Raw genomic sequence first — 15,977 nt, forward strand, 5'->3', positions numbered from 1 at the left:
TCAGCTTCCAAGAATTGTGTACAGATCCTTGCAACATGGCGCCGTGCATTATCCTGCTGCAACATGAGGTGATGTTCTTGGATGTATGGCACAACAATGGGCCTCAGGATGTCGTCACGGTATTTCTGTGCATTCAAAATGCCATCAATAAAATGCACCTGTGTTCTTCATCCATAACAGACACCTGCCCATACCATAACCCCACCGCCACCATGGGCCACTCGATCCACAACAGTGACATCAGAAAACCGCTCACCCACATGACGCCACACACGCTGTCTGCCATCTGCCCTGAACAGTGTGAACTGGGATTCATCCGTGAAGAGAACACCTCTCCAACGTGCCAAACGCCAGCGAATGTGAGCATTTGCCCACTCAAGTCGGTTACGACGATGAACTGGAGTCAGGTCGAGACCCCGATGAGGATGACGAGCATGCAGATGTGCTTCCCTGAGACGGTTTCTGACAGTTTGTGCAGAAATTCTTTGGTTATGCAAACCGATTGTTTCAGCAGCTGTCCGAGTGGCTGGTCTCAGACGATCTTGGAGGTGAACATCCTGGATGTGGAGGTCCTGGGCTGGTGTGGTTACACATGGTCTGCGGTTGTGAGGCTGGTTGGATGTACTGCCAAATTCTCTGAAACGCCTTTGGAGACGGCTTATGGTAGAGAAATGAACATTCAATACACGAGCAACAGCTCTGCTTGACATTCCTGCTGTCAGCATGCCAATTGCACGCTCCCTCAAATCTTGCAACATCTGTGGCATTGTGCTGTGTGATAAAACTGCACCTTTCAGAGTGGCCTTTTATTGTGGGCAGTCTAAGGCACACCTGTGCACTAATCATGGTGTCTAATCAGCATCTTGATATGGCACACCTGTGAGGTGGGATGGATTATCTCAGCAAAGGAGAAGTGCTCACTATCACAGATTTAGACTGGTTTGTGAACAATATTTGAGGGAAATGGTGATATTGTGTATGTGGAAAAAGTTTTAGATCTTTGAGTTCATCTCATACAAAATGGGAGCAAAACCAAAAGTGTTGCGTTTATATTTTTGTTGAGTGTATAAAGCTTAAATTCAGACCTGAATGTGTTGCTGATAGTGTGTGCCTTTGAAGGATATTAGTTGCAGCTGCTGACTTACCTCACCTTTTCTATCCTTCGCAGAGTTGGTTTGTCGTGTCCACCTGGGGGGTGTTTGGCGGTAAACATGGGTCCAGAAGCGCCGGGCTTCGATCCTTTTGGGCGCTGGAGAGCGTGCCGTCCTTCACTCCGCCAGACAGACACATTTTATGTTTGTACACTTTGTATTGCACAGAAGGGGGAAAATAAATTGTTTTGTTATTGGAACCGCTTTCTGGTTGTTTTGGCGCTGGGTTCCGTCAGACGCAGGTCCGCTCCTCAACCCGCGTCGACACATAACACTCCTGTCCCCTTTGCAGAAAAACAGCCCCAAAGCATGATGTTTCCACCCCCATGCTTCAACAGTAGGTATGATGTTCTTGGGATGCAACTCACCATTCTTCTTCCTCCAAACATGATGAGTTGAGTTTTTACCAAAGAGTTCTATTTTGGTTTCATTTGACCACATGATATTCTCCCAATCCTCTTCTGGATCATCCATATGCTCTCTGGAAAACTTCAGAAGGGCCTGGACACACACTGACTTAAGCAGGGGGACACGCCTGGCACTGCAGGATTTGAGTCCCTCTCTGCGTAGTGTGTAGCCTTTCTTACTTTGGTCCCAGTTCTCTGCAGGTCCCTCAGGTCCCTCCGTGTAGTTCTGGGATTTTTGTTCACCGTTCTCATGATCATTTTGACCCCACGGGATGACATCTTGCATGGAGCCCCAGATCAAGGGAGATTATCAATGGTCTTGTATGTCTTCCATTTTCTTACAATTGCTCCCACCGTTGATTTATTCACACCAGCCTGCTTGACTATTGTAGATTCACTCTTTCCAGCTTGATGCACATCTACAATTTTCTTCCTGGTGTCCTTCGACAGCTCTTTGGTCTTGGCCATGGTTGTGTTTGGAGTCTGACTGTTTGAGGCTGTGCACAGGTGTCTTTTATACAGCTAACGAGTTCCAACAGGTGCCATTAATACAGGTAACAGGTGGAGGACAGAAGAGCTTCTTAAAGAAGAAGTTACAGGTCTGTGAGAGCGAGAAATCTTGCTTGTTTGTGGGTGACCAAATACTTATTTTCCACCATAATTTACAAATAAATTCTTTAAAAATCCTACAATGTGATTTCCTGGATTTTTTTCTCATTTTGTCTCCAATAATTGAAGTGTACCTATGATGAAAATTACAGACCTCTCTCATCTTTCTAAGTAGGAGAACTTGCACAATCAGGGACTGACTAAATACTTTTTTTGCCCCACTGTAGCATGCATTGACTATGTTCGTATTTGTGAATATGCAATTTTGGGTGTGTCCACCCAAGCACATAAAAAAAGTGGGTGTTAAACATGCAAAGAGGTGAGATTTGCACTCATTATGAGATTTACCAACATGAAAAGGAAATTTTGCAGATTTTGATTGCATCTGTATATTGTGTGTTTGAAACCTGGATGTTAACTCATTGTGTTTTAACAGACTTTCAGCAGCCGAAATGCCACCACCTCCTTGTAGACAGAATAACAAATAAATAACTAAATAAATAATTTATTGTAATTTATTACTGTGCATTCAGAAAGTATTCACAGCGCTTCACTTTGCCACATTTTGTTATGTTACAACCTAATTTCAAAATGGAGTAAATTAATTCTTCCCCTCAAAATTCTACTCACAAAACCCCAAAAAACATGAAAAAAGTTTTTTTTTTTTTACATTTTTGCAAATTTACTGAAAATAAAAACTAAGAAATCACATAAGTATTCACACCCTTTTCTCAATACTTTGTTGATGCACCTTTGGCAGCAATTACAGCCTCAAGTCTTCTTGAATATGATGCCACAAGCTTGGTGCACCTATTTTTGGGCAGTTTTGTCCATTCCTCTTTGCAGCACCTCTCAAGCTCCATCAGGTTGGATGGGAAGCGTCGGTGCACAGACATTTTCAGATCTCTCCAGAGATTTCAATCAGGTTCAGGTGTGGGCTCTGGCTGGGCCACTCAAGGACATTCACAGAGTTGTCCTGAAGACACTCCTTTGATATCTTGGTCATTGTCTTGCTGAAAGATGAACTGTCACCCCAGTCTGAGGTCAAGAGCTCTGGAGCAGGTTTTCATCCAGGATGTCTCTGTACATGTCTCTGTACATTGCTGTATTCATCTTTCCCTCAATCCTGACTAGTCTCCCAGTTCGTGCTGCTGAAAAACATCCCCACAGCATGATGCTGCCACCACCATGCTTCACTGTAGGGATGGTGTCTGGTTTCCTCCAAACACGACATGTGGCATTCACACCAAAGAGTTCAATCTTTGTCTCATCAGACCAGAGAATTTTGTTTCTTATGGTCTGAGAGTCCTTCAGGTGCCTTTTGTCAAACTCCAGGTGGGCTGCCATGTGCCTTTTACTAAGGAGTGGACACTCTACCATACAGGCCTGATTGGTGGATTGCTGCAGAGATGGTTGTCCTTCTGGAAGGTTCTCCTCTCTCCACAGAGGAATGATCGAGCACTGACAGACTGACCATCAGGTTCTTGGTCACTATCCTGACTAAGACCCTTCTCCCCCTGGAAATGTTCATGTATCCATCCCCTGACTTGTCTGAAGAAAACTGGCAAGCAAAAACCAGACTATTTACAGCTATTACAAAGCATTCCATTACTCATGCAAGCCATCATCTTGGCTTTTAGATTTTTAATCAATTTATATCAAGTTGTAGAGATTTGCTTTCAGATGCCTGACTTATTATTTGTATTTGAAATGGCATAAACAAATTAAAATGTGTGAAATACCAAGGGGCCCAATACTTTCTGGAGGACACTGTCTATAGACAGGTGTGTATCTTTTCAAATCATGTCCAATCAACTGAATTTACCTCAGGTGGACTCCAATTAAGCTGTAGAACCATCTCAAGGATGATCAGTGGAAACAGGAGGCACCTGAGCTCAATTTTGAGCTTCATGACAGAGGCTGTGAATACTTATGTACATGTCATTTCTTAGTTTTTTATTTTTAATAAATTTGCAAAAATCTCAAAAGTTTTTCCACTTATTATTATTGTGTGTAGACATTTGAGGAAAAATAATTAATTTCATCCATTTTTGAATAAGGCTGTAATAACAAACACAACATAAAATGGAGAAAAAGTGAAGCGCTGGGAATACTTTCAGGATGCACTGCATACCGAAAAATCACACATTTGTTATGACTAATTAGAATGACTATTTATAGGACTTTCACATTAATCAAAGCTCAAACAAAATAAACTCTAATAATAAAATAATAAAAACTACACTACAACAACACATAAAAGCACAAGTTAAAAAGCAGATTGAAAAAAGGTAAGTATTCTACATGCAATCTCGCAGTCAGTCTGCTCTGTGTGAGCCTGATCCCGTCAGATCTCAGAAGCTAAGCAGTACGGAATCTGGTTAGTAGTTGGATGGGAGACCTCTTTGGAACCCCAGGGACTGGGTGTTACTCCAGGTAAAACTGGACTTGTGTCAGGAAGGGCATCCGGCGTAAAACCTGTGCCAAATACCAATGCGGATCTGGCTGTATCCGCTGTGGCGACCCCGAACAAAAACGGGAGCAGCCGAATGGACAATAACAATAAATTCTATATGCAATCTGAGTCAGTCAAGCCCTAAATCCTTTCTTAAAGTTACAATATATCCAGTTTCACTTGGATACTCATCATCACTGAAAAGTAAAGACACTTTAACACCGGTGTCACCATGTCGTACCTGGAAGTCAAAGACACAGAGCTCCACAGCATCAGAGGGTTGACAGTTGGCGAGGAAGGTCTGATGGTTGAAGACACAGCCAACAGTGCGGTAGGGGGATGACGGTTTGGGCTGGGGTGACAGGGGAGGAGCATCTGGGTCCATTAGCTGGTGCAGGTATCTGACCACACATATGAGATGACAACAACTCTAAAGGAACAGAACTGCAAACCTGTAAAGACGTTTATTATACGAGTAACACCAGATGGAATGCGGAGGTTTCACAGCTGTTTGACAGTTCTGTCAGACCTCATTTTCACTGTGAGCAGGCGACAGATCCTAAAATTTACTGGTGTCAATAATAACAACAACAATTCCCTGTGACTTCCTCCTGAACTAATGTGTCAGTTCTTTATTATGGCAACTACATCAAACCACACAGTAACAGCAATCAGCAATTAAACTGTCCACTTTACTTTGGAAAACTCCCAAAATAAAGCAGCGATCAGTAGTGATGGGCACAGTTCTGCCAATCCGCTAACTGCTAATTAGCGAAGCTAACTTTTTTTTGTTAATGGATTAGCATTTCAGTTAACTTCAAAAACCATCAGCGGACCAATTAGCTTCCGCTAAATTTAGTCTTCTAATGTTTTTTTGCAAAGTTAGTAAGGGTGAAATATATTTGTAAACCCTAAAATCATACATGCATTCCCACTGCCATCCCGTAGATGGGTCAAAATGCATAGAACACTGCCATCCAATAGATGGCAGTGGGAATGGCACACAGTTATACCACATGGTCATCAACCTGAATCACAACTTAGACTTTTCGGTTTTGTAAATGCCTTTTTTTTTTTTTTTTTTTTTACAAATGAAGAAAAAAAAAAGACATATTTTACAAAAGCACATTTATTTGTAAACACCAACACACACGTACAGTAACTTGTGTTGTTTTTTACAAAGAATGAATGATGAATGAATCAACCAATCAGTGTGAGAGGAGGCTCAGTTTATGCATAATCCCTTTGGGCATCTGTATGTTAATGTCCAAAACTTCAGAATTAGTGCATTATTTTAAAATGAAAAGATGTGTTATATTTTCACTTTGCACAAATGACAGAGTTGACATTAATGTAGTTATCCTATCTGGATTAATTTGATTTATAAATCAAAACCATAAGTCAAACCTGCTTTCCTTTTCAAGATGTCTGCCTCACGGCTGGACCACTGTATGCTGTGAAGGACAATGACTCTTCCCTACAGCAGTGGGCAGGGCGCAGAAAGACAGACTCATTGGTTGTGTTGGGTTTGTGATCGTCTTTGATTCTATCTAGAAGCATTGGGAGTGTTTAAACTCAAAATCGGCTTGTCAGTAGCTGAGAGCGTAAAGGAGACAATACTGAAAGTTATCGGTTAGTGGTTAGCTGTAGCTCCCGATAAATTTTTTAGTGGTTTATCGGTTTAGTGTTATAAAAGATAACTTTTCAGTTAGCTGATTAGCGTTTATCAAAGATAACTTTTTGGTTAGCTGTGCCCACCACTTGTGATTAGGACTTGTGATTAAGAAGAGCTCAAGACGAGCTGGAACCTTTGGCTTTATATCTAAATGTGTATAGTAACTGGTGTACGAAGTGGGTGTTTATAAGTCTTTGTTTCAGCCCATGCCCTTTCGGCCGCACCCAATTGGGAAATCATGTGAGTTACTGTTGTATTTTCTTTTGTTTTTTTGATTTGTTATGTTAGTAAGAGATTTTTATGTTGGTATTTTGTTTATGTGTGTGCTGAAATAAAACTCATTCATTCATAAAAAAGTGGGAAATAAATAAATGACAGGTGAGCTGAGAAAAAAATGACCATGTGCAATAACAAGTTTAAATTATGTGGTTGTTGTTTTACTTTTTACTCTCTTGATGTAGTTTTTAGCACAGTTCCTATGTTATTGTTCCCATTTGTAATAACTGTGTTTTATGTGTTTGGTGTTTTATTCTGTGAAGCACTTTGTGGGTAGAATTTGAAAGTGTTACAATAATAATTATTACATAACGGCTGAGTGGATCCTTGTCATTTGACTGGTGCTTTGTATGTCACGTGACATGGATAATTTGTCCCATTTGTGTTGAGTTGCATTTAGTGTGCAAATTTGGTTCCATATGTTTTGTACCATTGCAAGCTGCGAACCCGGCCCATGCACACACTAGTGGGGGCAACGTTTAGCTAAACATGGCGGAGTTTGTTTTGCTGATGGACAACGATTTGAACGAGCTAATTGACGTTGCTAATTTTTCTAACACACAAAAAACAAATTCACTATGCTGTAAGCCGTCTGGAGGCATGAAGAGCTGTTAGGATGAAAAGCTGGACAAATTTCTGATGCAATTTTTTTGCAGGCCCGAGGAAGTACCCCAAGTCTTTTTTTTTTGGTAAGTACACGAAATCAGTGCATGGCATCATGGACTACATCGTCAAAATTATTGTTGAACTAGATTAAAATAATCTGACCTGTGTGCTGTCAGACTCTCCCAGAAGGTGATGCTTCCGTCAGTGCTGCGGGTCAACACCCAGGTGTGCGGCCCCACTCTGGCTTTGGTGCCCACGCACACGTACGCATCCAGGCCGAAGCCCAGCAGCAGGCTGCACAGCAGGGTGGCGTGGTCTTCACAGTCACCCTGCACACAGACATGGACGGCTTTGGGTTCAAATATTTTAATTCTCTTAGCTTGTCTCTAGAAGAACACACATTACACACTGCATAACTCCACCAAAACCTAAATGACACCTTTACAGCATGTTGTAACATTCTTTGTGGATCCACCCCCACATTAACCAGCTTCTAATCCAACTCAGACCAAAACTTTTCACTGAGTTTCACAGTCTTCACCATCAACATCATCATAAGACAGAACCCACAGTGGGCCTTTTTGTTCTCCATACATGCCAAGGAGAAATAGACAAAATAACGCCAAATATCTGATGACTTTGAGATCAATAAACATTTTGATACAGCTCTGGTCGGCTCCGCAGCACCGCAGGTGGAGGCGGCCTGTACCCCCCCACCCCCACCCCACAACCCCCCTGTGTTCTGAGTAACAACACCTGCTCAAATATTTTTCTTATAGGCATAACTCATTTCAAGGTCATTTTTACAATAACACATAGTCGTCATGGAAGTGGTTAAACTGAACTAGTGCAAAGTCTCTCGACTTGTTGAAACTTCAAACCTTAATCTTTAACTAATAAAGCCACTGACCTATTAAATATATGAAACTGTAAAAACATTTGATTCATTGGGTTTTTCAGCCAGATTTTAACTTTGGAAATTAAAGCAGTTCAGGTTAAACATTTTCTAAAAAAAAAAAAAAAAAAATTAACAACTGAAAAATACCATATTAATTTTACGTCATATTGCCCACCGCAAGTTCCATAGTTTTTAAGTAATTTTGCTAACAATTAAATAGCAGCCTTGACCTTTGGGCTGAAAATTACTTAATCTTTGATCATTCCTGTTCTCAATCAAGGTCAGACCGACCGTGCAGTCATGGAAAAAAATGACTATGCCTTAAAAGAATTGAGAGAGAGAGAGAGAGAGAGACTGACCAAATTTTGTAGTCAAACATAGCTAGATCAGGCGTGCACATAACTGGTGCCCAGGTACTCATGCATGCAAAAGGTAATTGATGCACAGCAGCAAACACTACAGTCATCACTCTCCTCCTGAGAAATGCTCCCCTTCATGTTTTCTGCTGCGCAACTTTTTTCTTTCTAATTTTTAGCCTAAGTACCTGAACATCAGTTATGTACGCCCAGGTCTTGGTGTCAGAAACCCTGGTGGTTAAACTGAAAATAGGAGACCTAGAGAAAATAAAAATACTAATAATAAATAATACAACACAGATATTACACTGTATGTAGACAGTGATCTTACACCCACAATGCACCTCACCACACAAGTCCAGAAAGACATTCATGCAAAAGCAAAAATAAATGTGCTTGTCTCTAACAGCTTAGATGGTGATGCAACAATAAATAAAAAAAATAAATAAATAGTTACCTCCGCCAAGGAGGTTATGTTTTCGGCCGCGTTTGTTTGTTTGTCTGTCTGTCAGCAGGCTAACTCGAAAGGTTTTGAACAGATTTTGATGAAATTTTGTGGAGTGGTTGGAAATGACAAGAGGAACAAGTGATTAATTTTTAGTGGTGATCCGGATCACGATCCGGATCCAGGAATTTTTTAAAGGATTCTTCACCATTGCGGGATAGGGGGAATTTTGACATTCTAGTTTCTAACTCCACAAAAACAAGGCAGAAAGGCTTGAAAAAAATTAAGGTGTAACATAGTCAAATGTTCTATCAAACAACAAAGTTTGGTGATGATCGGATCCGGATTCCGGATCTGGTGATCCAGAATATGCAAAAATATAGGGAAAATAGAAAATGTGCCAGTGTGAGGTGACAAATGAAGCTAGAGCTGCACAACTAACACCAAATTGTAGCTGAATCTGTACTGATTCAGTAAGGTGTCATCAGATTTGATGTAGCTTTAAATATTATGGAGCTAGATCCAGAAGAAAACCGCCATTACCGAAAAATTGTTTTTATACAATAACTTTTGAACTAATAAAGACATAAAAGTAATTCCAAGTTTTAGTGGTATGTTTTCATGGTCAAGGATGTCAAATATAAAGGAAAGAAAAGTGTATGTATCATAGTTTTGATTGTAACACTGAATCGTTGAATAAATCACAGTGCCAAGGAGGGAATCTCTTTAGGGTCAGTGACCCTATGGCCTTCTAGTTAAGAATGTGATGCATACAGATTCAGCTCATCTGACCTCATGTTCCAAATTTTGCTGCCACCCACTGGTGCTTCTTCTAACCAAACGTGCAAAACCTTTTTTGTTTAAACTGAAAAAAAGAAGAAAAAACGAGGCATTTTGGTTTGACCCTGATCATGGGACAAATGTATCACTGATGCTGAGATAAACCTACAATCAATCAATCAATCAAGTTTTATTTCTATAGCACTTTACAACAGTTTTCACTGAACCAAAGTGCTACAAACTAAGTCGCTACAAAACAAACGATTTCCTTTTCCCCACTGCAGCTTTAACTCTTCTTGAACACGCCACAGAAGGTCTGCAGGAAAGGAAATAATATTCAGTTGTTTTTAAATTGGCTGTGACACAGAGCGACTCTTCTTTTACTCAAACAACTCTTCTGGTAAAGTGTCCCGGGCTGAGCTCTAGATGTTCTGCTGCCGTGCGCCGGTTCAGTCCAGTCAGAATGATCGATGTTCTGCAGAAGAACTAATGTGGACGGCAGCATCACAACAGGCTGGGGACTGATGGGGCTAAATTAATTTTCCCTGGAATGAAACTCATAAATCACCGCCGACACTGGCCACTTTGTGAGAGTTGTGCTGTGTAGACCAGTGCAGACAGGAGACAGAGGCAAGATCCAGCGGTGGTCTGGGAACTTCCCCCTATCAAACCCAGAGATGGAAATGTATCCGTCACTCAGCTCAGCACAAATTCATCACTCTCAGATGTGATGCAATCCACCGTACTCAGAATTGTGGTCGGTGGAAAACCTGTTCAGATGAGTCCGCATGATGTCTGTGGACCAGTGGTGGGCACAGCTAACCAAAAAGTTAGCTTCGATAACCAGTAATCCGATAACGTGAAAGTCATCTTTTATGACGCTAAACCGATAAACTGATAAAAAAAAATGTATCTTTATTATAGATAACCAATAATTTTTAGTATTCATTCGGATGCGGCCACATCAGATTACACTGTAGGCTTCTGATAAACCCGTTTCACTTTCACTTTTCGCTGCTGGGTAAATTCAAGGATCACAAACACATAAGAACGCACAAAAAATGAATAAAAAAAAAAAAACAAACACTGTCATCATCTTTCAAAAGTAGTAAAACACAGTATTAGAAGTCACAGTTTATCTCAGTATTACAGTAGTGTTCAGAATAATAGTAGTGCTATGTGACTAAAAAGATTAATCCAGGTTTTGAGTATATTTCTTATTGTTACATGGGAAACAAGGTACCAGTAGATTCAGTAGATTCTCACAAATCCAACAAGACCAAGCATTCATGATATGCACACTCTTAAGGCTATGAAATTGGGCTATTAGTAAAAAAAAAAGTACACTCAACAAAAATATAAACGCAACACTTTTGGTTTTGCTCCCATTTTGTATGAGATGGACTCAAAGATCTAAAACTTTTTCCACATACACAATATCACCATTTCCCTCAAATATTGTTCACAAACCAGTCTAAATCTGTGATAGTGAGCACTTCTCCTTTGCTGAGATAATCCATCCCACCTCACAGGTGTGCCATACCAAGATGCTGATTAGACACCATGATTAGTGCACAGGTGTGCCTTAGACTGCCCACAATAAAAGGCCACTCTGAAAGGTGCAGTTTTATCACACAGCACAATGCCACAGATGTCGCAAGATTTGAGGGAGCGTGCAATTGGCATGCTGACAGCAGGAATGTCAACCAGAGCTGTTGCTCGTGTATTGAATGTTCATTTCTCTACCATAAGCCGTCTCCAAAGGCGTTTCAGAGAATTTGGCAGTACATCCAACCAGCCTCACAACCGCAGACCACGTGTAACCACACCAGCCCAGGACCTCCACATCCAGCATGTCCACCTCCAAGATCATCTGAGACCAGCCACTCGGACAGCTGCTGGAACAATCGGTTTGCATAACCAAAGAATTTCTGCACAAACTGTCAGAAATCGTCTCAGGGAAGCTCATCTGCATGCTTGTCGTCCTCATCGGGGTCTCGACCTGACTCCAGTTCGCCGTCGTAACCGACTTGAGTGGGCAAATGCTCACATTCGCTGGCGTTTGGCACATTGGAGAGGTGTTCTCTTCACGGATGATGCGAAGGAGATGTGTTGCACTGCATGAGGCAAATGGTGGTCACACCAGATACTGACTGGTATCCCCCCCCCAATAAAACAAAACTGCACCTTTCAGAGTGGCCTTTTATTGTGGGCAGTCTAAGGCACACCTGTGCACTAATCATGGTGTCTAATCAGCATCTTGATATGGCACACCTGTGAGGTGGGATGGATTATCTCACCAAAGGAGAAGTGCTCACTATCACAGATTTAGACTGGTTTGTGAACAATATTTGAGGGAAATGGTGATATTGTGTATGTGGAAAAAGTTTTAGATCTTTGAGTTCATCTCATACAAAATGGGAGCAAAACCAAAAGTGTTGCGTTTATATTTTTGTTGAGTATAGAAAAGGGGGTGTTCACAATAATAGTAGCATCTGATGCTGATGCTACAAACTCAAAACTATTACGTTCAAACTGCTTTTTTAGCAATCCTGTGAATCACTAAAATAGCATTTAGTTGTATAACCACAGTTTTTCATTAATTTTGTTGGTTTGGAACCACGATTTTGCTGGTTTACTAGTGTGCTTGGGGTCATTGTCTTGTTGAAACACCCATTTCAAGGGCATGACCTCTTCAGCATAAGGCAACATGACCTCTTCAAGTATTTTGACATATCCAAACTGATCCATGACACCTGGTATGCGATATATAGGCCCAACACCATATCAAATCAAATCAATTTTATTTATATAGCGCCAAAACACAACAAACAGTCGCCCCAAGGCACTTTATATTGTAAGGCAAAAGCCATACAATAATTACAGAAAAACCCCAACGGTCAAAACGACCCCCTATGAGCAAGCACTTGGCGACAGTGGGAAGGAAAACTCCCTTTTAACAGGAAGAAACCTCCAGCAGAACCAGGCTCAGGGAGGGGCAGTCTTCTGCTGGGACTGGTTGGGGCTGAGGGAGAGAATCAGGAAAAAGACATGCTGTGGAGGGGAGCAGAGATCAATCACTAATGATTAAAAGCAGAGTGGTGCATACAGAGCAAAAAGAGGTGAATAAAAAGAAACACTGGGTGCATCATGGGAACCCCCCAGCAGTCTAAGTCTATAGCAGCATAACTAAGGGATGGTTCAGGGTCACCTGATCCAGTCCTAACTATAAGCTTTTTCAAAAAGGAAAGTTTTAAGCTTAATCTTAAAAGTAGAGAGGGTGTCTGTCTCCCTAATCCGAATTGGGAGCTGGTTCCACAGGAGAGGAGCCTGAAAGCTGAAGGCTCTGCCTCCCATTCTACACTTACAAACCCTAGGAACTACAAGTAAGCCTGCAGTCTGAGAGCGAAGCGCTCTATTGGGGTGATATGGTACTATGAGGTCCCTAAGATAAGATGGGACCTGATTATTCAAAACCTTATAAGAAGAAGAATTTTAAATTCTATTCTGGAATTAACAGGGAGCCAATGAAGAGAAGCCAATATGGGTGAAATATGCTATCTCCTACTATCCATAGTAGGAGAAACATGCCCATATCATGATGCTTGCACCACCATGCTTCAATGTCTTCACCGTAAACTGTGGCTTGAATTCAGAGTTTGGGGGTTGTCTCACAAACTGTCTGTGGCCCTTGGACCCAAAAAGAACAATTTTACTCTCATCAATCTTTTTTTGGCAAATTGTAACCTCTTCTGCGCGTCTTTTATTTAACAGAGGGACTTTGTGGGGGATTCTTGCAAATAAATTAGCTTCACACAGGCGTCTTCTAACTGTCACAGCACTTACCAGGTAACTCCAGACTGTCTTTGATCATCCTGGAGCTGATCAATGGGTGAGCCTTTGCCATTCTGGTTATTCTTCTATCCACTTTCTTCCACACGTCTGGTTTTTTTTGTCCATTTTAAAGCATTGGAGATCATTGTAGATGAACAGCCTATAATTTTTTTGCACCTGCGTATAAGATTTCCCCTCTCCAATCAACTTGTTAATCAAACTACGCTGTTCTTCTGAACAATGTCTTGAACGTCCCATTTTCCTCAGGCTTTCAAAGAGAAAAGCATGTTCACCAGGTGCTGGCTTCATCCTTAAATAGGGGACACCTGATTCACACCTGTTTGTTCCACAAAACTGACAAACTCACTGACTGAATGCCACACTACTATTATTGTGAACACCCCCTTTTCTATGTTTTTTCTTTTTTACTAACAGCCCAATTTCATAGCCTTAAGAGTGTGCATATCATGAATGCTTGGTCTTGTTGGATTTGTGAGAATCTACTGAATCTACTGGTACCTTGTTTCACATGTAACAATAAGAAATATACTCAAAACCTGGATTAATCTTTTTAGTCACATAACACTACTATTATTCTGAACACTACTGTATATACACAAACTAAAAATCTTGGCTTTTTTCACACGTTTTAAACCTTGCAGCTTCAACAACTGAAATACGTCCATTAATGCATTGATTGGCAGAGTAAAATACTTATTAGTAAATATAAATTCTTACTTGCTAGTTTCAGTGGGATTCATCTGAAGAAATAAAACATCCTTTTTTAAATCTAAAACAGTGTTTAAACAGTGACGAAAAGTCCCTCTGTACACACAGCTGCGCCATGAGCTCTCCTCTCCCCCACCGAGTCTTGGCGGTTAAATTATCCCGTCAGCCACAAAGGAATAAAACAAAGTAATGTTAAAATTAATTTGTTTTGTTTGTGTCAAGTGGATGGTAACAGTGTAATGTCAAAAGTGAACCTGAACTACACTACCCACAATGCTCCCTGCGTCGACCAGGCAATCACGTCTTGTGCTAAATGATGATGTCATCAGCAAGCGACAGGCAGCAAGTCTGCCCCACATACACAACAGACAGGCTCAAATGTTTGATTTTAGTGTTTACAAGCCTTTTTGACCGTTAAACTTTGCTCACTTTACCAGCAAAATAAATGTTATTGGATTGAAAGTTATCAGAACTAAATTTATCGGGAGATAATTGGTCCAATGACAGTTTTAAAACTTATCTGAAAAGCTAATCCACTAGCAAAAACATTAGCTTCGATAATTATCTGTTATCGGATTAGCTGAACTGTGCCCAGCACTGCTGTGGACCCATGAAACAAAATCTATCAGAAAACCAGTTGACTCCAGGGGGCACCAGTGCTAAGTGTGATTCATTGAGTCGCTGCTCTTTTTGCACTGCGTTACCACACATCTTGGTTTGGCACACGTTTTCCACCGATTGTTCCTCCTGAAGCAACTCCAGATGTACAGAGAGAATGGAGCAGGTGTAGTGTTTGGGAGGCAAGAGCGCTACCACCGTGCACAATGATACCACCGCTAATGACAAATAGCCGCCAAGCTGTCTACCAACATCAGTGATGAAAAGGAGGTCTGAAAAACCAACCCGTAAAGCTTTCATCGATGTTATTCCAAGATGTTCTCTCCCCATGGGTGATAATTGTTAGTGTTGACAGCTCAAGATATATATTTCAAGCTATAAGCAATTATTTCAGTGTCCTGAATCACGGTTAATTTAGGGTCAAGGTCAAAGCAAAAAGTCAGATGCAAAGCTACACCTGCCGCTGTCACCTGCCCAGTCGAACACAGATAAATTTTTGTAACCCTTGCAGCCTTGGAGGAGTCATGTCAAGAAGATCCCACAGTTGTGGTCTGTCCCTTGTCCTCGTCTTGTCGCGTTGTTGTCGTGGTTTTGTGTCTTGACAAGTTTATATCATACCTGAGGGGGTTTTGTTTTCCAAAATGTATCACACACAATATATATATATATATATATATATATATATATACACATATATATACATATATATATATACACAGTGAGAAAAATAAGTATTTGAACACCCACTTCTCACTTAGAAATCATGGAGGGGTCTGAAATTTTCATCTTAGGTGCATGTCCACTGTAGGAGACATAATCTAAAAAAAAATAATAATAATCCGGAAATCACAATGTATGATTTTTAAAAAATGTATTTGTATGTTACTGCTGCAAATAAGTATTTGAACACCTGTGGAAAACAATGTTAATATTTGGTACAGAAGCCTTTGTTTGCAATTACAGAGGTCAAACATTTCCTGTAGTTTTTCACCAAGTTTTCACACACTGCAGCAGGGATTTTGGTCCACTCCTCCATACAGATCTTCTCCAAATCTTTCAGGTTTGGAGTTTCAGCTCTCTCCAAAGATTTTCTATTGAGTTCAGGTCTGGAAACTGGCCAGGCCACTCCAGGACCTTG

General features: G+C 40.9%; 1 protein-coding gene across 2 annotated transcripts in view; it reads right to left on the reverse strand.

The window, feature by feature from the left end:
• Positions 1-15,977, reverse strand: part of cep76 (centrosomal protein 76) — a 73,832-nt gene that overhangs the window by 10,139 nt on the left and 47,716 nt on the right. For both annotated transcript variants that reach the window (XM_034173868.1, XM_034173869.1), the window contains exons 9-10: positions 7,342-7,508; positions 4,864-5,023 (exon numbers count right to left, since the gene is read on the reverse strand). In XM_034173868.1, the coding sequence (XP_034029759.1) occupies positions 4,864-5,023; positions 7,342-7,508 (327 nt within the window). The remainder of the gene's footprint in view (positions 1-4,863; positions 5,024-7,341; positions 7,509-15,977) is intronic.

The sequence above is a fragment of the Thalassophryne amazonica genome, chromosome 7, assembly GCF_902500255.1.
Source record: "Thalassophryne amazonica chromosome 7, fThaAma1.1, whole genome shotgun sequence".
Classification (NCBI taxonomy): Eukaryota; Metazoa; Chordata; class Actinopteri; order Batrachoidiformes; family Batrachoididae; genus Thalassophryne; species Thalassophryne amazonica.